Source organism: Theileria equi, assembly GCF_000342415.1.
Source record: "Theileria equi strain WA chromosome 4 map unlocalized gcontig_1105316255041, whole genome shotgun sequence".
Lineage (NCBI taxonomy): Eukaryota > Apicomplexa > Aconoidasida > Piroplasmida > Theileriidae > Theileria > Theileria equi.
In genome coordinates this window covers 818,499-842,820 of record NW_004668225.1, presented here as the reverse complement: position 1 = coordinate 842,820, position 24,322 = coordinate 818,499, and the positions used below count along the sequence as shown (strand labels likewise).

The 24,322-nt window shown below is 42.9% G+C and overlaps 9 protein-coding genes across 9 annotated transcripts; 4 read left to right on the top strand and 5 right to left on the bottom strand.

Moving 5' to 3' along the window:
• Positions 1-323: 323 nt before the first annotated feature.
• BEWA_048430 (hypothetical protein) lies at positions 324-5,084 on the top strand (the record flags this gene model as incomplete). Its single annotated transcript, XM_004831771.1, has 1 exon — positions 324-5,084. One exon carries the CDS (start codon positions 324-326, stop codon positions 5,082-5,084), a length of 4,761 nt encoding a protein of 1,586 aa, XP_004831828.1.
• Positions 5,085-5,268: 184 nt separating this feature from the next.
• Positions 5,269-6,063, bottom strand: BEWA_048420 (signal peptide containing protein; the record flags this gene model as incomplete). Its single annotated transcript, XM_004831770.1, has 1 exon — positions 5,269-6,063. The coding sequence occupies one exon, from the start codon at positions 6,061-6,063 to the stop codon at positions 5,269-5,271; it is 795 nt and encodes a 264-aa protein (XP_004831827.1).
• Positions 6,064-6,667: 604 nt separating this feature from the next.
• BEWA_048410 (signal peptide containing protein) lies at positions 6,668-8,059 on the bottom strand (the record flags this gene model as incomplete). Its single annotated transcript, XM_004831769.1, has 2 exons — positions 6,668-7,851; positions 7,885-8,059. 2 exons carry the CDS (start codon positions 8,057-8,059, stop codon positions 6,734-6,736), a joined length of 1,293 nt encoding a protein of 430 aa, XP_004831826.1. The 3' UTR covers positions 6,668-6,733.
• Positions 8,060-8,965: 906 nt separating this feature from the next.
• BEWA_048400 (hypothetical protein) lies at positions 8,966-13,540 on the bottom strand (the record flags this gene model as incomplete). Its single annotated transcript, XM_004831768.1, has 1 exon — positions 8,966-13,540. The coding sequence occupies one exon, from the start codon at positions 13,538-13,540 to the stop codon at positions 8,966-8,968; it is 4,575 nt and encodes a 1,524-aa protein (XP_004831825.1).
• Positions 13,541-14,880: 1,340 nt separating this feature from the next.
• Positions 14,881-15,682, bottom strand: BEWA_048390 (haloacid dehalogenase-like hydrolase family member protein; the record flags this gene model as incomplete). Its single annotated transcript, XM_004831767.1, has 1 exon — positions 14,881-15,682. Exon 1 carries the CDS (start codon positions 15,661-15,663, stop codon positions 14,881-14,883), a length of 783 nt encoding a protein of 260 aa, XP_004831824.1. The 5' UTR covers positions 15,664-15,682.
• A 659-nt stretch (positions 15,683-16,341) lies between these two features.
• BEWA_048380 (conserved hypothetical protein) lies at positions 16,342-17,841 on the bottom strand (the record flags this gene model as incomplete). The annotated part of the gene is made up of 1 exon (XM_004831766.1): positions 16,342-17,841. One exon carries the CDS (start codon positions 17,839-17,841, stop codon positions 16,342-16,344), a length of 1,500 nt encoding a protein of 499 aa, XP_004831823.1.
• An 833-nt stretch (positions 17,842-18,674) lies between these two features.
• Positions 18,675-20,960, top strand: BEWA_048370 (hypothetical protein; the record flags this gene model as incomplete). Its single annotated transcript, XM_004831765.1, has 1 exon — positions 18,675-20,960. The coding sequence occupies one exon, from the start codon at positions 18,675-18,677 to the stop codon at positions 20,958-20,960; it is 2,286 nt and encodes a 761-aa protein (XP_004831822.1).
• Positions 20,961-21,370: 410 nt separating this feature from the next.
• Positions 21,371-22,012, top strand: BEWA_048360 (hypothetical protein; the record flags this gene model as incomplete). The annotated part of the gene is made up of 1 exon (XM_004831764.1): positions 21,371-22,012. One exon carries the CDS (start codon positions 21,371-21,373, stop codon positions 22,010-22,012), a length of 642 nt encoding a protein of 213 aa, XP_004831821.1.
• A 406-nt stretch (positions 22,013-22,418) lies between these two features.
• Positions 22,419-24,101, top strand: BEWA_048350 (signal peptide containing protein). The gene has a single exon (XM_004831763.1). The coding sequence runs from the start codon at positions 22,473-22,475 to the stop codon at positions 23,853-23,855; it is 1,383 nt and encodes a 460-aa protein (XP_004831820.1). The 5' UTR covers positions 22,419-22,472; the 3' UTR covers positions 23,856-24,101.
• The last annotated feature ends 221 nt before the right edge of the window (positions 24,102-24,322 follow it).

Sequence of the window (24,322 nt, the reverse complement as noted above, 5' to 3'; positions counted from 1 at the left end):
TGGAATGAGCGTAACGAATGAAAGAGTGATAAAGACTCTATGAGCTAAGCAAATAGAGGAGAAGTGGCGAGTATACGCAGTATATGAGTCTGAATTGTCAGTTGCTCTTACTCCAGTAGACTCTTTAAGAGGCTCTCTCATGGACTAATGTAGTCCACTAAATACTAGGATGTTCCATACGGCTACACAGTGAGCTAGTTGTGAGGGAGGATGAATCTATGGTTGTCTAGGGAGTAGTTAAGAGAATGTGCTCCCTTTGGTCGCATTGAGACACTCATGGATCTCAGAGTTTTGAATAAGCACACTATCTCTGAATATGGAGGATGAGCGGAGAGTTACAGCTCGATATAAGCAAAAGGTGTGATGATGAAAAGGAAGATTCAAAATGTAAATGCGGTAAGAATGGAATATCCAACCTAAAGGCCAAAAAGGTAACTAATATTGATAATGTCACTAACTTTACTAAATTTGTTCACAGGGTTCCAGATGGAAGTACATTCAAGCTAAGTAGAAATTTAGGCAATTTAGGTACTATAAGAGCAACCGTAGGATCAGGAGTACCGATACCTGATGTCACAGAGGTGTCTGTCTACTTTTGGAACGGGGAACCTAGTAACCCTATCCTACTTGGAATTACAACGAAAAATGGTAACCCCAAAACTAAATACTATAGTAAAAGTAATGATTGGCTGCACGGTCCAGTATCTGCTCTGAGTGAACAAGAAGCGCTTGATGAGCATAACTGCCAAAAGAACAATGCTATCGTATTTAACATAGAAAATTCAGAATCTGGATCTCACCTTAAAAACACTCAAGCTACTTGTATGAAAAACACCAGAACGATAGAACGGGTTACTATTCCACATTCACAAAATCCTCCAGGAAGTGAATATACTGTTGTAGGGTACAATATCAATGGTATCGGTGATCGAAATAAGGATACAAAAATATCTAGGGTGACTTTGCGAGGCAAACCCATCACTATTTCTCCTCCCACTTATCCAATTGACACAATAATGCTTTACTCTTATCTAGGTAGTAGTCAAGTACCCCTTCTAGTTGAGTTTATAAAACAGGGTAGGACTGAGTCCAAATGGTATGAAAGTCAAGATTCAAATGGTAATAACTGGGGAGAAGTTGGTAGTGGCACTGGTTTCTATGATTATGGTCGAGGAGATGATCCTAAACCAACTGCAAAGCTTTCCGAGAAACTAGATGAGGTACTATGCAAACAACATAACAATGTTACAATAAATCTTACCAGGGGTACATCAGAGACCCACGCTAGTAGTCAAAAACCATATTGTTGCAGTGATCATAAAGGTGATGGTAGGATTCTTGTTAGGAAAGGAGAGATCAAAGTAAGTGGTCAGACAAAGATTTCATACTACAAACACTCTATTACTACTCCTAGTTTGAACTTGGCGGGTATCTATTATAATGATAGTAGAGATAATGCAAGGAGTAAAATAAGCGGACTCCCATTTCCAATAGATGGTGTAAGAAGCGTTTATGCCTTCTACTGTGCAGGAGAAACTCCACTTCTTATTTACGTTGACAGTGAAAACCCTACAGCAAGAGGTTGGTATAAAAGGTATAATGGTCAATGGAGGTGGAACCCAAAGCTTAGTGTTATAAACCCTAATGATATAAATGATGGACCCAGTTGTGCGAAGTGGAAGAGACTAAAAACAGTACTCACAGAATGTAGCTGTACTAACTTGACAGATGACTGCTCCGGTAATCCTGAACAACAGGCTGATGAGGAAAAACAGCTTCGACAAGAAGAGGAAAAAGCAATAAAGGAACGAACAGAAGCTCTTCAACGGCAAACACATTATACCCAATACGGTCAGTCAGCTGCTGGACAAGGAGCATTTTCAAGTAGTGGTAGCCGTAGTTCTGGAAGTAGTGGAAGAGGATCTGAGTCTTCTAGTAGCAGTCGTAGTCCACCACAAGTAACCATTAAGCTTAGTGTAAAACCACCTAGTGGAGGTGCTATTACTACTACTACTACTTATACAGATCCTACTGGGGGTAGGCAAATTACTGTCAAGAGTGCTAATGAACCTAGCATAGACTTCCTCAAGTATGAACATACAGACTCTACAGGAAAACCGTTCACACTACTAGCAGTATTAGATGATCAGGATGTAACTGTGAGCGGAGCTCAGAACATACCTAAGGTAACTTCAGTTTCTGCTTATTACTGGCAGCATAGACTAGATATGGCTCTCCTAGTTGAAATACAGGACAGCACTGGAAACTACAAGTATTATGAGAATAGTAAAAATAACGAGTGGAAAGACATTACAGGCGATTATCTGCCTAAAGGAAGTAAACTTAGTGAATACCAACTCCTCCAGAAGCTCACCTTGCTAAATTGCGAGATCAACGATGTTGTTCAAATAGATGTTACAGAGACCGGAGACTACTGCCATAATGATAAAGTTTCTCATTCAACAAAAAAAGTTAAGGTTAGTGAGATACTAGGTTCTTATAAATATCTTGGAAACTATGTTGCTTATGCTCATACTCCGAATTCCGATGCTTATACTGGAGGCAAATCTCCTCATAAGTTTAACATATCTGGTTTTACCAATGGGAAAACTCCTATAACACTAAGTGGACTGCACTTACCTATAATGGATGCTAATAAAGTTATTGTTTATTTTTGCAAGGGCGAAGTCAATGCTATTCGTTCTTCCGGGAAATCGGTGAATAATCCACTTCTCATTTATTTACCAAATTCCGATCAGGGAGAACGCTGGTTTAAGAAACCTGACAGTGGTACTGAATGGACACTAGTTAATAAACTTAATGGAAAGGAATGCTTTGATAACGCAGTTGTTGATTTTTTGGACACTCTTGAGAGTATATGTAGGCCACCTGAAGTAACTATCAACATTTATAACAGAACTATAGGGAATACATACGCCTATGGAGATGATTTTGGAAGATGGATTACTGTAAATGGCGGTGAGGTTGTTGGTGCATCTGGTTTTACTGAGTACACTCACACAATATCCGGGAGTACTAGCTACTTTACACTCCAGAATGTAAACTACCAGACTAGTATAATTGATGCTATTATAACCTCCACAAAATCTCTAAAGTACGTTACCAGTGTTTCGGTTTTCTACTGGTGTGTTTTGGAGGATCCTGCAAGGAAGGATATTCCAGATAAGAGAGGTAGACCTCTTCTCGTCAAAATTACTACTCAGGAACCTGGAAGATTAGAGAAGAGTATTTACTATGAGAACGTTAGTACATCACCTACTGACAACAGTAAGTGGAAGTTATGGACTCCACCAGGATTTCCTCTAAGGCCAATGGAATTGGAAAATAAACTTGAGCTTCTAAACTGCAATATAAACAACGTAGTGAACATAGATGTTAGCAGGACACGTGGTAACTATTGTGGTCATCGACATTCTCATATTCATAGGAAAGTCTCTGTAAAGGAGGTAGGTGAGAAGAACCTAGGAAGATACAGAGCCTTTGAACACAGGCCAAATGAGAAAGTTTATACTGGAAACCCAGGCAGCACTCATACATTTCACATATCAGAGTTTACAAGTGGACGGGATGGAACACTTGATGGCCTACTAACACCTGTTCTAGATGTTAAAAAGGTCATTGTCTATTTCTGCCGTGGGAATCCTCTTCTGCTTTACATAGACTCTAATACCCCTAATTACAAGGATAAGTGGTTTAAGAGTGATGATAGAGGAGGTACTTGGAAATCTGCTGCTACTTTGAATGGAGAAAATAAGAAAGACTCCGACTATGGAGATATAGTTAATCTCTTGGACGCTCTACAGAGCTCTTGCAAACCTCCATCTGTTACCATTGACGTTTATCAGAGGGATTCCTTAGGACATGTTTATCATTCGTATACTGATACAAGTCCCAGCGGAAAGATTCTTGTCACTGGTGTTAGGAATAATCCACCTAGTTTTACCAAGTACCAACATACTGTAGACAGTACAGCGCAAAATCCTCTCACGCTCAAACAGGTGAACTATAATGGAAAGCCTACTCATGGAATCGGTAATTTACCTATGAGTAAGGTCAATCAGGTGTCAGTATTCTACTGGACTGCTCTGGAGAATAACCCTGACAAGAAGGATGAAAGTAGGCCCCTGCTCATCAAAGTTATTCTCTATGGTGGAAGTGAAAAATGGTATGAGAATAAGGGTGAATATCTTACTAATAATACTGAGTGGAAAGAAGTTGAACATCCTTCTGATCCGGGTAGAGAGTTTAAAGAACCAGCTACTCTCAGGAAGAAACTCCATCTTCTCAATTGTAAACTAAACGATGCAGTTGTAATAGATGTAAGTCATAGGGACATTATTTATGATGCCTGTAATGATACTGATAAACTGACCTTGGATCCTCAACATGGTAATGATAGAATGCAAGTTAAGAAAGATGATGAATCTGGTAAATTTCTTGGAAGTTATACTGTATACACTCACACTCTAAATACCTCCTCATCTGGTAATGGAAAGTTTCATATAGTATCTTTTAAGAATGATAAAACACCTCTAACTGGAATTTCTGCAAGTTATACTACTCCTATTCTTAATGTGGATGAGGTTAAAGCTTACTTTTGTGGGCAGGAACTTGCCAAGCCCCTACTATTTTACTACAACACTAATGGAAAACATCACTGGTACAAAAATACTAGTAAAGATTCTAATAGTACTGGTGAATGGGAACTTGCAGAACCAGAATTATCTAACATTGGACCAGAAGATCATGAAAAGATCAAAGAACTACTCAATAAACTGGGTGGTAAATGTAAATCTCCTGAAGAACTTCCTACATCTCGTGCTACTGAACCTCCCACTACTGATGAATCTCAACCTGCTAAATTTGGTGCTGAAACTGTTGCTACTGGTCTTGGCATATGGTCCATCTCTGGTATATCATCTGGTACCCTTACCGGAGCTGGCGGTCTTACTGGACTTGGTTGGTGGGCATTCAAACGTTCTAGAGGAGATCCTTGGGTTATAAATGGATATCCTATAGTGTTTAAAGAATGTACCATATTGAGTATGCATATACTCTTATGAACCATTATTACATAAGGTACTACACTACTCATCCATGACAACTTTTGGATTCTTGCCATCTCTTCATCTCCATTGAGGCTCATAATTCACTATTCTTACCAAACATTTACATATGCGAGAAAACAATGACAACATGTATAACATTGAAGCTACATTTATTGCCTTGGATTTGCATTTGGCATCCTTATGTGTAGTCTCTAGTGTCTTCATGCACGAGTCTAAACCGCATTTTATCATATGAAAATTGATATTTCGAGTGTATGCAAACTCCGTCCTTCATATAAGTTTTTACCAAAATAGTTGGCTCCTTTCCAAGTGAATTAAATGTTATATCTCTCACGAAAATGTCATTACTCAAAGCTTTATGCACAATCTGTCCACCGCACTTTACTATGCCAATGTATGCATGATTTGTCATTCTATCAAGCAGTTTGAATGTTGCTTGGCTTCTCAAGTCTCCTTGGACTCGTACTGTGCTTGTGTTCTTTTGGGTTAATACATCAATGTCTATAGGGTATCTCACTAATGGCACATAGTTGATAGATCCAGGCTTCTTTACAAGTTCACTAGTTTCTGTGACTATGCTTCCATCATCCATTGTACAAAAATCTATGGCACGGGCAATGTTAGTTCCATCGTCTTCTCTGCAAAAGTAAACTACTCTCTCCAAAATCCGAGCGTTGTCGTCAAAGAGGACTTCAACTCCATCCTTTACCTCACCAATTCTGTGGGTCTCATAATATTCTGGCCTAACCATGTAGTGATTGGCACCAAAAATCCTTGCAACTCCTTCCACCCTGATTTTGCTCGGAATTCCCCTGGAAAGGTTGAGGTATATTGGAGTCTTTTCGTTTACATGTTGTTCCTCTTCAACGTTTGATGGAGTTTCTATGGTGGAATATTCATTCACGGGGGTAGCAAGAATGGCCCTGGTGGACAATATAGTGAGCAGAATGGACAGTCTCAGGAATACATCCATCTCATTTAGTGGCAAAGTTTAAACCCTGGCACCCTTATGGAAACAATGGATCTTTTAAAGGTATCCAAAGAAAATTTTTAGATCCCTAGCGATACTTTGGTTATTAAAAATACAGCATCTTAGCTACCCCGGACATCAAGGGTCACCATGGGAATATACCGCATGTTTGCTGTAGACAAAGTTGGTAGATTTTGCCTTAAGGGGTCTCTACAATGAGCCTACATACTCTTGTTTCAAAGGTACCATACTGAGCCAGCAGTCTTCCTATCTCACAGCATCAAGACTACCACTGAGTCAAGGGTGACAGAACGAGTCTAGACTGGGATTGCTCAACGGAAACACTCGGATCAACACTATCATCATTACCACTACCATGTTGAGCAGTATCACATTGAGTAGCTTCTTTACTGTCACTAGAGTCACTGGAATTAGAGCTAGTACCAGGATTACCTTTAGATCCAGAGGTACCTAGTTCTTTAGGTGATACCATCCGGGCCTACAAATCTTGTTTTATGAACTCACAGATTCTGGATTGGCAAAGTATTTTGGTAGCAACATCCATGAAGTCGCTGGGATATAAAAGAACAGATAGTACCACGTAAATGCTACATTAGAAATTATAACAACTGCATTCAAAACTTAAATCACTGCTAAGTACGGGGGGATAAAACTACCAGGGTCCAGGATCACTATCGTCAAACAGATAATCCATCTCGTCGATCAGGTCATGCGAGGCTTTACGCGCATTCCTTGGAACTGGTTTCCCATAGGAGAGACCTGGCACACCGGTCTCACGCCTGTAGCTCGGTGGAGCGTATGTTCCGGTATTCTGGACATCAAGGTACATTGGAGGAGCAGTTGGCACAACTGTATATGGAACTTTGCCGGTGTAGTTTATTCCTCCCAAAACTTTCCCTGCCACGACTGGCACATTTTCTGAAATGTAATCTCTGGCACTATACACTGCGCAGTTGGCTCCACTTACGATTTTATCTGTGAAGATGGGTGCCTTTTCTGCAATGTAGTCTTTTGTACTTTCTACAGCAAAATTGGCTCCATCTAAAATCCTATCTCTAACGACTGGAGCCTTCTCAGCAATATAAACCTTTGCATTATCCATGGCAAAAGCCGCTCCATCTAGAATCTTGTCCCTAACAATGGGTGCCTTTTCTGCAATGTAGTCTTTTGTACTATCCACTGCATTAGTTGCTCCGCTAATGATCTTATCCTTGACAACAGGAACGGCGTCACAAACGTAATTGAGTGCATCTGTAGTTACATCAATGATCGCCTCTCCGACTGCGGGCGCTTTCTCCACGGCGTAGTTTGTGGCGGCAGTTGCTACTTTTGCAGTTACTTTGGCCGTGCCCTTTACGACGCCCTTGACTATAGGAGCAGCGTAGGTTAATCCCTCATGCAAAGTTGGAGCTTTTTCTTCCAGAAAATTCGATGCATGCCGTACGCCGGCCTCCACGAAATCGCAAACGTACGGCTTAACGCACTCGACAACAGCCTTACCAGTTTCTATGGCGTAACTTACGCCAGTCTTTATTCCATTCCCAACGGTACAAAGAACACATTCAATATCTTCTCTCTTGATCGTGGGTTCAGAGGCACCTCTAATTCTCGTCGCCCTGTCTAGGGTACACACCTCGTATTCATGCTCTTGCGGTACGTGTTTACTTTCAGAATTTTCCCAGTAAGTTGGATAGTTGATGGTTCCATAGGGAGTCTTTGTAAACCCCGAAGACTGGTCTACAGTCCATTGCACATTTTCTTCCGGATAGCCTAGAGGTTTTTATTGGATGTCAATAGACTTACCGTAGCTCGACAGGGTAGGAGGGATTCTCCCCTTTAGATTTTGAGGGTAGGAATAGTTCGAGTTTGCATTCTCTATTCCTCCTCGGACAAATCCTACTTCTTCCTCTAGAACGGGGTAAATGGAAAGCGACTTATGGATCCATAGTATAAATGACAAAACTGCCAGGGCATTCATTGAAAAAATTGAAGAATGAAGGCGACGGTCATGGGGTGTTGGTGTGTAAACTCGCTCGGCATTTTTGGCCCTTTTCGTCGTTCCCAGGAGATTATTGGTGGCTCTACAGTCACATCTCAAGGGGAATGCGCTTGATGAGTGCTCATACCATCATTCATGCCGCGGAATCTCGGGGTTTCCGGCCAAAATGCGAGGGAACTTGTTCCTTCCTCAAACCTCGCAGGAGCACAGGAATAGAAATGTGTACGGATTCTCCAAAGGGAAACATTCTAGGAGGAATGAAAATGCGAAATTTGTCCTTCTTCTCGCACATGTGCCTGCTGTATGGACGTTCTCTTCCTCCCACACACTCGGTGCCCACCGGGTGACTATCCACAGCATCTCGTTTTGATGGCGTTCCATAGCTCTAGAATGGACCGGGAATGGTGTTAGTAGGGATGGAACCCATCCAGTCACCCGGTACTAATGGTAGCTACGGAATGAATGGATGCCTCTTGGTGAGGCATGAATGATTAGGAGGTGTGAATTCCACCGTAATGTACGACCGTTTCAGCCTCTATAGGTCGCGGGATGCTCTAGCAAGCTCAGATTCCATTTCTCTTGCTCATTCATTACCTCGCTAAAAGGCATCCATTAGGGGCTCTACGGAGGCTGTGTATGGTATACACGGCTACAGAGTGACTGAGGAATGGTAAAGAGTGTAGGGGATACATGTAATGCTATGGATAACGATAGAGTAGCAAATTAAGACATTCATGCAGGGCAGAGTCCACCTCCTGAATGCATCCTAGATACACCCAAAGCACCCACTCCATAAAGTCCACGTAGCATGCATGAGAAAAATTATCATCTCCACAGAGTGAGTTGGAGATACAACTACATTTCAAGGCACCAAGGGTGCATGTTTTAAAAATGTCTAGTGGGCCATTCCCGCACATCTCCAAAAGTCCTAAGTGCCCACTTTGCTCTTTCGGACTCGCGCTGGCTGACTTCAATCCATCGACCGTTCAAATGGATGTAGTTGATGGAGCTGAATGAGCCACGCCTTTCCTTTAATGTCATCTTGACGAGGAAGCAGGTATCGCCCCTCAGGTAGGCCCTCACAAGGACGACCCTCCACCGAGACTTTACCCTTGCATACTCATACTCTGGGGACCTCCAAAGGATGGTACCGCCATGATTAACCAGGTCGGCGCGGAATCCCAGCCTTGGAACGAACAGTCGAGTCTTTATTCCGTCAAGGACCGTGTCAAAGACCTTTACCTTGCCATTGTCCGGGTAGGTGAGATCCATGGCAAAGTCCAATTTGGCTATATTAGGTCTAGGGAACTTCTTTAATGCAGCCATGTAGTTTCCTATTGGCCTCCATTCAAAGCCGTTGTTCATAATCGTCTCAGTTTTATTCGCAGAGGGACTGTTTTTTAAAATGTAGACCAGGACTGGTACAGTCTCCCTCAGATGGATCGTGGCATAGACCAAACTCTCTCCTTCCCCTGCATTCCATATGACATCTCTACCGTAACTCAGGCTTGTCATCTTGGTCCCACTCCAAGGAACAATTAGCCTCGTGATCACATCGTCAAGGTAGTAATCGTAAAGGTTGTAGAAGGTTGGATTATACTTTGAGACATTGATGATGCTTCCGCTGTTAAATGTTGGAAAGAAGAGAGGTGTTATCATCTTATTCTTCATGGCACATTTACCACTCGGACCCTTATCAGGGATCATGAGATTTGAGGGATAATATGTAAAATTATCCCTAGGTTCCACATAAATTTGTTCCATGGACCAATCCTCTGAGTGCGACCAGTTGATAATCTCATCCAGACCGTTGTAAGGGACGTCTTGTTCAAGATCCTCCGCCTTTTTCTTACCACCAATTGGAGATTCAATTTCAACATTGCCTCCATTGAGCGCATGCACAATCTCATTCCACAGTGCATCGCTTTCAGAGCGACCAATATCGCTATATTCATCCAACTTTTCTAGCTGTTGGGAGCAATTTATTCTGCCGTATCTCGCTCTAACGGCAGATTTATTATAATTGGAAGTTTCTCTACAATTAAAAATCTCTTGTCCGAGGACATCCTCGATGTCAACATTTCCAGAGAAATTGAGCCTCTGGTTCTCGTCAGTCACTGTGGCATGCACTGCGACCTTTTCCCCTACCTCTAGAGGCTCATCAGGTTTTTGCATGGTGTATCCGTACGTCTTCTCTAGTTGCTCCAGCATGGCCTTAGCACCAGCCTTGTCATTTTCCCATTCGTCGCCGTTCTTGTACAGATAAAGCACGACCTCTCTGGTATTCTCTATAACCTTTAAGACAACCACCCTGGGCTCATCTCCCAGGAAGTAAACCAGTGCATTGAGACAGCTGTCATTCCCTGTGCCCTTCCAAATAGTCTCTGAAGCGCAGACGAATTCAGATATTTTTTCTCCCTTGGACATGCAATGCAGAATTGGTATCCCGTTGGAGCAAGACTCCTTTACAGAAAAGAGCAATGTATCGACGTTTACGGACAATCTGTTCACGTATCGTATCCTCTCGGAGAATTCACAGCTCGTAATTGGAGTCCACACCTTGCCCACAAGTTCAAAGTACTTGTACTCTTTTCTGTCAGTTTTAATAATGACAACGAGGAGTGAGTTTTCCTTCCTCCTGGGATAAAAATCGCAAGCAATGCACTTTTCATGTTCGGCGGCAGCCCATACCGTAACTCCATTGTGAATGATCCCCTTGGCAAGACATCCAGGCTTTGGAAAAAAGTGTCTTGTAAGGACCCTGAGAAGTCGTTCTTTGAATACTATGCATTCTTCCGTATCCTCCTCATCCTCCAGGTCAATGAAAAATTTTCTAGTTGTTTCTACGGGAACCTTGAGCTTGTCCAGTTCATTGCTGTAGTCTTGGCATGCCATCCATTTTGTCCAAGTCTTTCTGTAACGTAAGTGGCTAATTCCAAACATGTCGCTCTTGTTAATAACCAGGAGCACAGGCTTGTTGCTCTCATTGATGTATGCCTTGGCAAACTCAAACCTTTCATCAGGTCTAGCCATCCATATAAAATGTTCTCCATCCACCAACTTGGCGACAGTCACGCCCTCATTTGGTATAAAGAGCCTAATGTAGTTATCGTCGTAGATATAGTCAAAGTGGTTGTAGTTTTGAGAGCATAGGTTGGCAACATCCATGGTAATTGGGCCACTAGGCAAGCTCGTGAATGGCATCCTCTCTTCCCAATTGACCTCTTTGGAGAATCTACTGAGAGATGCTGTAGATTCTTCTGAGAGAGGAATTCTGGAATTCTTAACTGGAGCAGCCCTAAGGTTCTCGGTAGGCACACTTTCCCTTTTAGAACGCTTGTCAGCAAGTATATCCTTCACTCTGAGATGGTCGGTGGATACATTCTTCACTCTAGGCTTATCAGTAGAAACATCCTTCGTTCTGGAATGATCATTAGTAGGCACATTCTTCACTCTAGAGTTCTCGGTAGAAACGTCCTTCATTTTGGAATGATAACCAGTAGGCATACTCTTCACTCTAGGGCTTTCGGTAGAAACATTTGCCATTGCCTTGCATTTGGCATCGTAGTCTTCTTTTGTAATTTCTTTCCATGATCCGCCAGTCAGCTCCAGGTACTCCTTTTTCGCGCCGCTAACGTCTAGACTAACCAGAATAGAATCGCCTTTCGAGGACACAGTTACATATTCGCACTTTTCACCATCAAGACAAATCCAAACTGGCACCTTTCCCTTTTTAATCGAGGATATATGGTAGCCGTCCGTAGGGAAATATCTGCTAATGTTCACTCCAGAAGTCATCTCTCTGTGGAAACCAATCGTTGATTCGTCCGGATTATCCAAATCAAGAATGCAGGGAGTCGTATTTAGCGGTTTTCGCGGAGATCCATATTCACCACCCACTTCCATTATCGCCTTTACTTTAACGGTGAATGTCTTGGATGTAATGCAAGTCCATGCTCTACCGACCTTTTCGAAATGTTTAGTCTTGGCACCACTGCATTCTTGAATATCCAAGGCAAGAAAATTCGACTTGTCCTTTGATAGCCAAGTCACGTATTCACACCTTTCACTATTTCCAGAAGCCGTCCAAATAGGAGTTCCATTCTCTACAACAGAGGAGATACGATGACCATCCTTTGGAGCAAACGTTTTGCAATCAACTCCCCCGTTTGTATTCCCATCCAAGTCCGTCTTTTTCTTATCTGGGTTTACCAAATCTAGAATGTACGGCGGCGCATTTACAGGAGTAGTCTCTCTTTTAACAGCATTGGCACCTTTTTTATACAATTGATTAAATCTCAAAGTGTGTTCCCAGGCACTAAGGTTCTTCCATTCACCTTTCTTCTTTTCCATGGAGAGGTATCCAACAATCTTGTCATGTTTTAAATGTGTTCTTACCAGCGAGTAATTATTCTTGGTGTGTACTTCGCACATAAAGCATAGGTAACCGTCCTTGACAGCCCATTTATCATTCGTGCCATCCATCACCTTGTCTATAATATAGCCCGGCCTCGCCACAAAGAATTTGACAGTAACGCCATACTGTTCGTACCTTATAATCTTGAACTTCTCGGTATCCTCGTCTGAAGAAATATCTATAGGGATCCTGGAAGGAGTTCCAGAGTCAACTTTTAGGGTAGAAACTCGGTCGAGATAATCATTTCCAGACGGATTCCATCCCCTTTTATCGCCAATACCAATCTTGCTTAATGTACCTGCTGTCTTTTTATACTCTCTAAAGACCTGGAAGAGGCCATCTGGCTTGCATACCACAATGCTCATCATCTTTGGTTCGTTATTCTGCAGGTGTTGTATGCAGTACAAACAGTTGACACCGGGCGATACGTCCTTCCAAACTTCAGTGCCACCATCTACAATTCTTGTTACGGTTGTGCCTGGGTTCATCATGAGGATTCTGGACGGGACTCCGTCAATGTCCACATCAATCACCCTGTAGTTAGGGTAGTCAAAGCTGGAGATGTCGACAGTTCCAGGCTCCCATGGCGATTCGTATCGACTCTTTTCAATGTGGGCTTTTGCTTGGGCAATGCCTTGCAGTTCCTTGAGCTTTAGTCTATGCCGATCACCGTCTTGTATCCATTCATCTCCAGTGTGATAGAGGAAGACGACCCCTTCATTATCATCATTCTTAACCTGTAACGTTACCAGAACCGGTTTCCCACCCTCAATGTACATCAGAGCCGACGTACAAACGTCTTCTCCATTGCCGGTCCAGATGGTCTCTGGTCCGCAGTGGAAGCTGTATGAGCGCGTGTTCGCCCGTGCTACACATTTCAAGACTGGAATGCCGTTATCGTCCAACCTATCAGTCGAGAATAGCGAGGCGTCTATTTGCAATTCCAGAGACCTGATGGAGTCGCTCCTCCCGGGATTTTGAGGACCAGTCGAACCACAGAGTCTAGATAGGAATATTATGCAGAGTAGCGCGAGAAAGTTCATCCTCCTGTCATTTTCTATGGCCTTTTACCTCAGGAAGAAATTGCAAGAGGAAGAAGTTGCCCATCAGCCATCTGGGGTACCGCGGAATGGAATCCAGGAAGAATGAGCCTATTAGGCAATAAAATGCAGAGATTATCGACCACTTAAACTTGCATTGGAATTTTGGGCATATGAGAGCTGATGGATCTCTGCAGAAGGGAGGATTTTGCGGAGAATCCTCCTGGATTCCAGAGCTAGACACGAGGAAGAGAATGTTATCGAGCGCAGAATCGTTCAAGATTCCTCCAGTGTATGAGCAAAGTTGGCCTCGTTTTGTACTACCTTGCTGAAATTCTCTGTTTATAGAGCTTCCGTATGCTCTTGTCCAAGTGCTCTCTTCTGGCGCACTCAGAGGCTTTATCTCACAAGTATGCTGGCATCCCGTCCTCACAGGCGATGTATAGCTGGAATTTTGCGGGATGGACGTTCCTGGAGTCTCCTAGAATTCAAACTCTCACCACGCTGTGGTAGGTGTTTCACGGTGCTTTACCATCCTACAGATTGTTAGGAGACTCGCTTCCCGTTAAGGAGAATGGAACACTGCTGTAAAGTCTACCTCATGACGGTTATCTCTCTGAATCTCTCCACTGGTGCCACAGTGGGAGTTTGGACCGCTGAGGGATTTCCAGGTTTTGCAGCTCCATAGAGCTCACCTCGTTCTATTTTGCGCATACTCTATGGGTACCTCCTTGCTAATGCTCATGGTAACTGTACCGTAGTGTTCACAAGTGCCCATTTGGCCTCTTATTTCCTCGGGCATGCCAATGGTAAATGGGTTTTTAGATTCAGAATCTAGAGCTGTGCCATCAGGGAGCTCTCCGTACTTTTTGCCGGAAAAAACCCATTCATTAATGGGACAAATTTGGGTTTAGAACCACCCCTTTACCCATTATGACTCGTAGCATGCACAGGGGCCTGTGCATCTGTCTCCCAGTTTCGTATAAGGAGCGAGTCCCTAGACATTAGCGGATGCATGTAATGTATACAAACTCATAGTAACTGTCTTGTACACCCAAATGTGTGCTCAGAATGAGGAACACTCCTGGCGGAAAGAATGCATGAGATGGAGATTCCGCAGATTGGGAAACGTGAGACCAAAGATACTCGGACCTCTGTACCATAAAGCTCTTGTTTTAATGGAGGAGGAAAGTGTGGAGTCAAGGAGAATGAAACTCGTGCAACGCCCTTTAGATATGCTCAGTTCCGCCTCATTCTGGTAGATAAAGTGGTCACTCCTGTCTTGGATGTATGGTCTACTAGGCATGTACAGTACAATAACAATGTTTTACATGATACAGCAGTCAGAACCCATATGTGAGTTGAAGGGCCTCTGCAACTGCTCCCTCGTCACAGGTTTTGTCTAGGACGACCTTTGCATGCTTCTTGACATAGTCTGGCGCATTTCCAACTGCAAACGAGATATCGCAAAAGTCCATGGCTTGGATATCATTCCAGTCATTTCCGATGAACCCGCACTGCTCTGGAGGAACTCCAAGAGGCTTCATGAGATCTTTAATCCCGGTAGCTTTATTGATGCTACACACGCTGTTACTCAGCCACTTTCCCATGAACGTACTGCAGATAAACCGACCCATGATCTCCACTAAAATTGCTGATTTTATCCAGAGTAAAAATGTTGGTACGTTATACTTTGGTTTGAGTCGATTTCCGTCACTATCGTATATTTGTATCCCATGCAGATAGACTCCAGGGTAGCCCTTGTAGCCCGTCCTTTCGATAAACTCCTGGCCGAGCTTCGACATGGACCTGCCAAAGGAGTTTCCAGTGCACAGGAACGGCGTGTAGCCCATCTCCCTGGCCTTGGCAAAAGCCTCAATGTTCCGCTCCCATCCCTCCTTGTTCTTGGCAAGCAGCGTACCGTCAATGTCGATTGCAAAGTACTTTGGAGGATTTTCCGGCTTTACAAACTTAGAAATATCTCTAGATGGCGCGGAATATGTCAAAGAGGAATTTGTAGAGTCGTGCTCATCGGACTGGTTGACCCCTTGAAGACCGGCATATCCAGGGCCACAAACACAGAATCCAACAAGTGATAGGATGTATGCTATATACCCTATCCTCATTGTGGTTAAGACGTCGACTAGTCAGAGAAGAAACGATTTATCTATGGGGTCTTGGAAAAGGAAGAGAAGTATACAGGGCTGTAATCATTTTTGTAGCTTTTACAAAAGGTTTAGAATGATGAAACTGAGCCTGTACGTCAATATTAAGTTTCCATTCCCGGAGGAAAGGGCCAAGAATGGAGAATGAGTTGAGATCATGTGGGTCATAAAACCTCTTTGGTCGAATTCTTCCTCGTAATATCTGCTTTAATGTTTGGATTTTCAAGTATGACGATCCACGTACCATGAAGTGGGAATATATGCTTGTCTCATCTTGCTAAAGTCACACTTTGGCCGTGGAGAATGAGGAAGAATTGAGACGTAATCAGTGTCAAGTGGTCCTCTCGTTGCGGAATCTATGTTTATGGCCAATCATCACTCCCATAATTTCAATCGTACTGAGCATTGCTCCACTCATGCCGAACACTACGCTCACCCTAGTCCTTTATTCCTCTGGATCCAGAAGTCATGCCTGTACACTGAGAATCCTACCCTTCCTTAGGCTCCCTTTGGTCGCCATAGAGCTCCTTATAGTCGCTCGGGCTCATCCTCCTTTCATGCTAGGCATTACAGTCGGATAATTTATGCACATCAATGAATTACTGCATGTACCATGGTGGCACGATTGCTATTGGACTTTTATTCGGGTCCCTTGGGTGCTCTGTCCTTGTAGACTTCTTCGAGCTTTTTGGTGGCGGCTTCAAGTCTGGCTTGTAACTTTTCCTTGAGTTCATCCACGTTGCACTTTGCGCGTTCCTTGAGGAAAAAGTCTAGTTTTTCTTGTACCTTGAGTTTGCATCCGGCAATGCCATCTACTGATGTGGGTGGTTCAACTCCAGCGGATTCAAAATAGGATAGAGTGACCATGTCCAACTTAAAGCTCTTGCTCTTGTCCTTGCTCTTTCTTTCCTTCTTGCCAGCCTTTGGTGTAATAAAATATTCATCCCTTTCCTTCTTTGGAATGACCCTGGTAGCAGTGGTTCCATTTAGAGATGTTTCAGTTGGCACAGATGAGGCGCTGGTGGCATCTAGAGGAGCAGCTGTGGAGGCTGGACCAGATACATGGGTTTCCTCCAACTTGTCAATAAAGACGAGTATCTGTTGCAAGAGCTTAACCTCCTTGTCGTGAGGAAGAAAGTCGCAGTTCTCAAGTTGGTTGGATAGGCTCCTAACCTCATTTTCGAGGCTTCTTCTCTCGCGATCCTCTTGTTGCTTCTTTACTCTTGCCAAGTGCAAGGCCTTTTGCTTGGCATAGTACTCGTTATTGAGCTCTTCGAGCTCCTTAATCAGTCTTTGCTTGGCTTGGATTTCCTCCTGGATCTCCTTGCTGATGCGTGCCTTGGCGTCAAAATGTTCCTTCATGTTATCCATGGTCTTCTTTTTATTTTCATTAAGAGTAAAGAGTTTCTGAGACTCCTCGCGCTTAGCCTTGCGAAGTACAGCCATTTCTTCTCTAAGACTGTCCAAATTGCTCTTGACGCATGAGATTATGCCATCAAGTGTGTCCTTGCTTTGTTGGGACTCCAGACGGTGGATGCGTTCAAATGATAGTTTGGATGCCCTCAACTGTTGCAATTGGGCCATCATCTGCTTCTCTTCCTTGAGAGAGAGTGATGAGGTCATCATGAGTCCTTCAAGTAGTCTGATTTGGTGGTTGATTTCTTCCTCGGACTTGAATCCAATGCTCATTTTCATTTCAGTTAGCGACTTTGACTTTTTACGGATATCCTTTTGTTTTGTATCTAGTTCATCAAGATATTCATTTCTTTTGAGGTCCAAAGAGTTGATTCTTGACTGTATTTCATCGAGTTTGCTCTTGATGACGCTTCTCTCGTCATTATCGGAGCTTCCCTCTTTGTTATCGTAGATTTGGCGGTTGATTGCTGCAAGTTCTGCTTGTAGCCGCGCAATATTTTTGGATTTTTCATCAATTTGTATTTTGAATGGGATTTCTTCCGGTCTGGGTTGACGTGGTGGTTTTTTGGGTCCTCCCTTTGGTACTTTACGGTCCTTGGCTGGTTCGTGAGGTCCGTCCTGGGAAGCTTCGGAGTGAGGCTTCGGACCTCCTTTCTTCGCACCTGAAGGGTCCTGCTTTGCGGCGGCACCGAGGGAAGTCGTTTCCGGGGCCACTGTAGACATTTTTTCGTATAAACGTGGAATATGACAAGGTCAAAGTATTAACACATAGTTACGCAAAAGGCTCAACTACCGATTGAGTAGATTTTGTGAATGGGCCAACGGCAAAGGTAGGAAATTGGCCACGTTTGTGGGGACCCAAACACACATGAAGGCGCGCGTCGTCGTTAGACGAGATGGGCCCAGCAGGGACAATTTACGCCGCCAACAAACCCCTCGCTCCCCAAGACCACCGAATGAGGCGTGAGCCTCAACCTGAGCTGCCGATATGGCCATCTAGCGGATCTGGCCGCCCAAGAAGGCACACAGTCCCTAGACGCCAACTGACGAGGTTTGCAAAGGTGGCTAGAGGTCTAGAGAGGTTACACCAGGACATGTATCGAAAAGGAATACACTGCCAAATGGAGGATGAGAGTATTGGCAAGAGGTACAATCGCGGGGAAATTTGCAGGGGTACCTAGAAGGTGTGTGTAATGAGTCTTGAGCAGAGCGAAAGACTATCCGACTGGAAGGAGGATGTCCCGAAGAATGAGGGATGCGAACTACAGAGTAGTGAGCCTGAGCGACCACAGGGAGCCTGTGTAATCCTTGGTAGATGAATGAGTTGGTCATGGGTGGACTGTGTTATGGACTCTGTGGAAGTTTGTGATTGGATAGACGAACTAATTTCTACTGACGACTGTATTGATAGTTGTTCATCTTGTTCTGTGGATAGTCTCTCTGACGGTGAGCTAGTTGTTAGAGAGGATGAATGACTAGACAGTATTGCATTGAGATACTACTGCAACATAATTTTGAGGTAACTAGGGTGAGAAGTTAGGAAGGTAGCCTTATGGATGTCTCCAGAAGGCGTAGATATCAAGTACAAATGTCATAATGGCAAAAGTGGTAAAAATAAATGTATCTGTCAGAGTGATGGTCGAATTGAGGTAGAAGAAGGAACTCTCAAAGATACTTATGGAAAAGAGACAAGCTACAGATATTGTATACATTGGAATAGAAGAATTGAACCATTGATAGCAAATCTTAACTATGGTAATCAGCACCTTAACATTAAAAATAGCGAAAGTAAGGCATCTACTTCATTTTCCGATGAACACCATGAGATATTTGAAGTAACAACTTACTACTCCTTTGAACATGATGATGGCAAGACAACTATAAGAGTTCCTCTAGTCCTCAGAGTGCAAAGTAAAGCTAGCGAAGATAGTGGTGGTAGCTACTACTGGTATGAAAATACTGGTACTAATGGAGATAACCTGACATGGAAAAGAATTCCAGGGGTAGAGAATGAATATCCTAAAAATAACAAGGATCCTGCTAGTAGTGATTTAGTACAGAAGCTAAAGGATCTCACATGCTCTCTCCACAACCTTCATATCGTTGACATTTACAAGGCAAAAAACTATAGCTGTCCGTGTGGTAAGGCCAATGTCACAGTTAGGTCTGAGACGAAAGCTGATCTTTCTGGGTATACCCAATATGAGTACACATACAAGACTAAGGAAAACTCCGTTATATATGAAAATGTTACTCTTGAAGATGATTATAGTGGAAATCCCCTTATACTCAATGATATAACCGGAGATCTTTCTGTTTTCTACTGGAATGAAGACAAGAAGCGTAAGAAACCTCTTATGTTAGAGGTTTCTGTAGGAATTGCGGGAATAGGTGTTGGAACTACGAAAGTTTACTATGGAAACAAAGGCGATGAAAATAATAAAAAATGGATACCGATAGGCACAGGACCTGTATCTAGGGAAAAACTTCACGAGCTACAGTGCCAAGTTTTCAAACCAGTGATCATAGATGTTGCTGAACATATTGGAGAGTATACTAACAAGTATTGTAGTGGAGAATGTCCTAATAAGGACTGTCCTGGTAAAGTAACAGTTTCCGCTTACCCTCTACGCGGTCTAAGCGGATATACTGCTTGGAGACACACCTATGGCAATAAAGGAGAAAACTTTACCATCACAAGTTTCACTAATGGATCTTCTCCAATTGATATTCCGACAGGATCCTTTCCAATCTGGGATGTTAAAGATGTACTAGTATTTTTTCTAGAGTGTGCTCCTGGTAACACTGCTACTGAAAGACCTTTTATAGTCTGTGTTAGCACTGGGAATGGATATACTTATAGGTGGTCCAATAACCATTGCAAAAAGGGTGGTAAGTTTGAGCTGGAGAAAAAACTTCAAGAACTAAAGAAAGAATTGGGCCAAGAAGCTAAACAAAAATCACAAACTGAGGATGACTCAGATGATGAGGAAGAAGATGATCCTGTTTCCGAAAATCCTGATGACTCGCAATCTACTGAAGGAAATAATGGAGCTCAACGTGAAGAGGTCCCAGCAGCTGACTTAACTGACCAACTTTCTGATACAGAGTCTGAAACCAAGATTCTCCTACAAGGTACTCCAGTGGCTCAAATGGCTGAAGATGCTATAGATGGTGAAAGGTTAAAACATATTATTGCTGATCCATCTAGAGTATATCTTGATGGATTTGAAGTACTAGGTGGCTCTACTATTCATACTCTTCTTCCTGGAGCCACAGGTTCTAGACCGCCACCTCCTGAGCTTACTGTTGGTACTAATATTCCTCCTGTACTATGTAGTTATACTCAACCCTTATCTGGATTAGAAGGTAATTCCGTTACTATCCAACACTTTGCCTCACTCCTCCCAACTACTACTCCTAAAGAAGCTTCTCCTACTCTTACTCCTGTTGAAATCCATGAGACTATCCCTCTTCTTCCTAAAGAAACTGGACCTGAAGCTCCCACCGAAGAACTTACTGCTGAACCTGTTACTAAAGCTGAAAGACTTGAAGCCTCAGGCCCTGGTCAAGGAACTCATGGTCTTGGCTTTTCTCCAGGCCCTAAACCTCAAACTAACTCTTCTTTTTGGGAATCTTATGACAAATCTATCCCTACTGTCCTGACTGGAGTTGGTGTTGTATCTGGTACTCTTACCGGACTTGGTGGGCATTCAAACGTTCTAAAGGAGACCCTTGGGTTAGACAAGTATATCTTATGGATCGTAAGGAGTATCATGTTGAGTATGGATGAAGGGTTGTACGACTCTGATGAGGAGAGATTAATGGAGGCAACCCAGTAGTACTGGACATGGGTCTAGGTAAATTGAGACCCATAATTTTTATGATGGATACAGTGGGAGTATCTTATGCTGAAACCTAGCATGATAATGCTGAGTTTGGAGACATTACATAACCATTAAGTTGCATTATAAAATGGACTAAAAAACTTCCTGCAGCACCCTATGATGGATAGCTACTTGTCCATCACTAGCCATGCTTATTCCCGCCATGTATTCATTATAATTTCTCAAAAATGATGTTACTTTGGACAACTCATATGCTATTCATTCTGTTTCTCATCTTTATTGGTGAGACAAATGCAACTCCGACGGGAAAAAAGACTCTGTTTACTATAGACATTTCTGAAGAGCCTGGGTATTTCATTCGGAACGTCCCATCCACGGAATTCCCTGGAGGTATTTATTATGCTATGAGGATAGGAAATAGGTCTCAGTATGCTATTGGTGACGTGTTTGATGGACAGGAGCTGATCATCCCCGGGGATCCCAGGAATACAAGTAGATACGTCCTGGTTGTACCTAGAAAAGATGGAGCCAAGTACATTCGAATTTTGGACAGATACAAGGGTTATACTGGCAAGTTAAAAGCTAATGTTTTGGAGTTTCTGAGATATCCCACTGATTTACACTATACAAAGATTCAGAGGATTCCTCTGGAACTGGATGTATTCTATCAGACCCCTACCGATGTTGTTAATGCCGAGCTTCTAGTTAATTGGCAAAAGCACAATGAGGATGTAGCAAATGGAAGGGCTACCATGGATACGCCAGAAAATTTGGAGACTATTCCCACAAAGTTTACCATTCAGGAAAGGATGCAAGATGAAGTCGTACTTGGCGTAGTAAAGTACAATGGATACATTGTGGAGAGCAGGACTGATGGACTATTGAACAGAGAAGTCACCTGGGAGGGAGGAGTGGAACAGCCAAGGATTATAATTCTATCCAGATATGCGGATAATCACGAGATAAGAGGTGAGCATCAGTTTGTAGAGGAACTGGACATGTTTGAAAGTCACATGAATAAGAAACGTTTTAATAGTATCCAATAAGGGTGTAGATGTTTTTGAGAAATGTGCTTCACAGGAATCGGAGTCTCTTGTTGCTTGCAATTTGTCTCGGTTCAATGCTCCAGGGTAGTGCCTATATGTTTGCTCCTTTGCCAGTTGCCCACAGTAGCCATCCATAGGGTCACTAAATGGGCTGGTAATAGGAATTATTGATGGAATGAAAAGGATGGACGGTGTCCAGGGAGTATCGGAGACTGGAATATGTGGACATTACGGGGTAAACAAGTCGCCTCAAATAGTAAAGTTACGGGAATGATGGATGTATTGTTTGGGAGAATCATAGAGAGTGTAATGATCCATTCCTTGGCCATTCAATGGGGTCTTGAGCATCCGCTGTATTATTCCTCTGCGTATCACCCCTGGGCTATAGGAAGAATGAGGGGAAAATGGCCCATTAATTGAAATTGGTGGCCAGTTTTCTAGGAAATGGTCGTTGGAGGGGATGAGGATTTTGGCACTGCTATGGATGCTATTCCTGGCGAGATTCTGTAGTGCCTGCTGTATGCTCCAGTGTTTATGGAAGAAGATAAATGGAAAACTTTGTAATAAAGATGATGACGATGATGTCTATGTACAAGTAGCGCAAGGAAGCTCCAATGAATTTCCAAATGTTCCTTTTCTTCCAGGAGTAATTGACATCTCAGCGTTAGACAAAAAACAGTGCAAGTTCTTCAATTATTCTTTTGCCGGTAACGCGATAAGACTTGTTGTCCCTAATAAAGGTGTTTCTGTATCCAAACTCATGAATGGCAGTGAGACTGTCTGGATAGCTGAAGAGGAAGAAACATTTGGATATGCCGAGGCATATCTTAACCATGATGGTAAACCTGAACTTATTCTTGTTGCATCGACTTCATCTGGAACTTCTAAGGAAACCTATCTTGAACTCAAGGATGGCAGATGGGTATCTTGTAATGATAGCGAAGATAAGATGAAGAGCTTAAGGGATCCTGCAGAATGGAAATCAGACTTTGAAATTGATATCTCTGCTTCTAAGGATACCGATAAATGTAGCATCTTTGAGGTTGGCCTCCTGGGAGTTACAACTAGACACTTTTATCCTGAACCTGGTCATGTTCCTATCAAGGTTAAGAATGGCAATAAGGAATTATGGAAGGCTCAAGTGCATAGTTCTAGAAAGGGAATGGAAACAATGTTTGGTGGATATGAAAGTTATTGTCTATCCTGTATATTGTATAAGAAGGGATCTATGGAATTACTAGAACTTACTGTGGTTGGTAAGGCATCTTCAAGGTGGTATAAGTATTTTGAGAAGAACGCTGATGGGCAATGGAAGAGCATTTCTGAGAAGGACTATGATAAGAAATTTAATGAAATAAAGAGAGCAAAACCTTCACAGGTTCCTTCCAAGGCTCAACCTAAAGAGGACTCAGCAGTGGTTGTTCAGACTAACTTCCGTAATGTTGCACCTAAACTCGTTACACGACTAGGAATCACTCTTGACCTCTCTAATCCTGACCCTTCCTTATTCTCTCTAGCTGATGATCAGATTCATGGAGTGAGTCACAAGGCGTTTGTTCCCAAGGATGGATGTTCTCTAGTAGCCATAGTGGATAACAGGGATACCCTTTGGACTGCTACGGACACTAAAGAAGAATGTATGGGTGCCTACCTCTTTTCCAGGGAAGGATACTCTTCTCTTCTTAGTGTCTATACAAGAGGTGCTGGAGATGAGACCTTTTGTTTTGAAAAGAATGGTAGCCTGTGGAAGAATGTGGACAAGAGATACTTCGAGCGTAAACTTCACTCAATGAAGGACTTTTCTGCACCTGCTGGTGAGGGTCACAAGGAGGAAGATACATGATTTATTGATGGTTTCACTCTCCGAAAGGAGAATCCTATAGCTAAACACATCACACAAAAGTTGTAAACACTTGTCACTAATGTAGTAAAATCTGTCAAAGAGCAGAGCTAGAGGCGCACATCACTCCTGTGGCTTTCCGTCTCACATTGGGGCCACAGAGACCCGCATACACAGAATGACCAGACACTTGCATTCTGTACCACAATATCGACGTATAGTTTTAATCGCCACCGTATACAAAAGCTAGGTGGTCTATCGTAAGGTTTTTAATGCATAGTTTATACTAGGCAGAATGAATGAGCACCTGGTCTAGAGACAAGCGCATTGTTATACAGGTGTGTATCCTGCATGAGAGACAAGTGAAGACTCATTCCCCTCGATCCTGCATGGACTAGGGGTACATGGAAGCATCTCCAAGGTGTCACAATGAGTCTAACGAATATCTATACAGATTATAAATCTGTGGA

Bases quoted from the DNA above. Each gene is read 5' to 3' on its own strand.
- BEWA_048350 (XM_004831763.1), top strand. From the start codon at position 22,473: ATGAGGATTTTGGCACTGCTATGGATGCTATTCCTGGCGAGATTCTGT.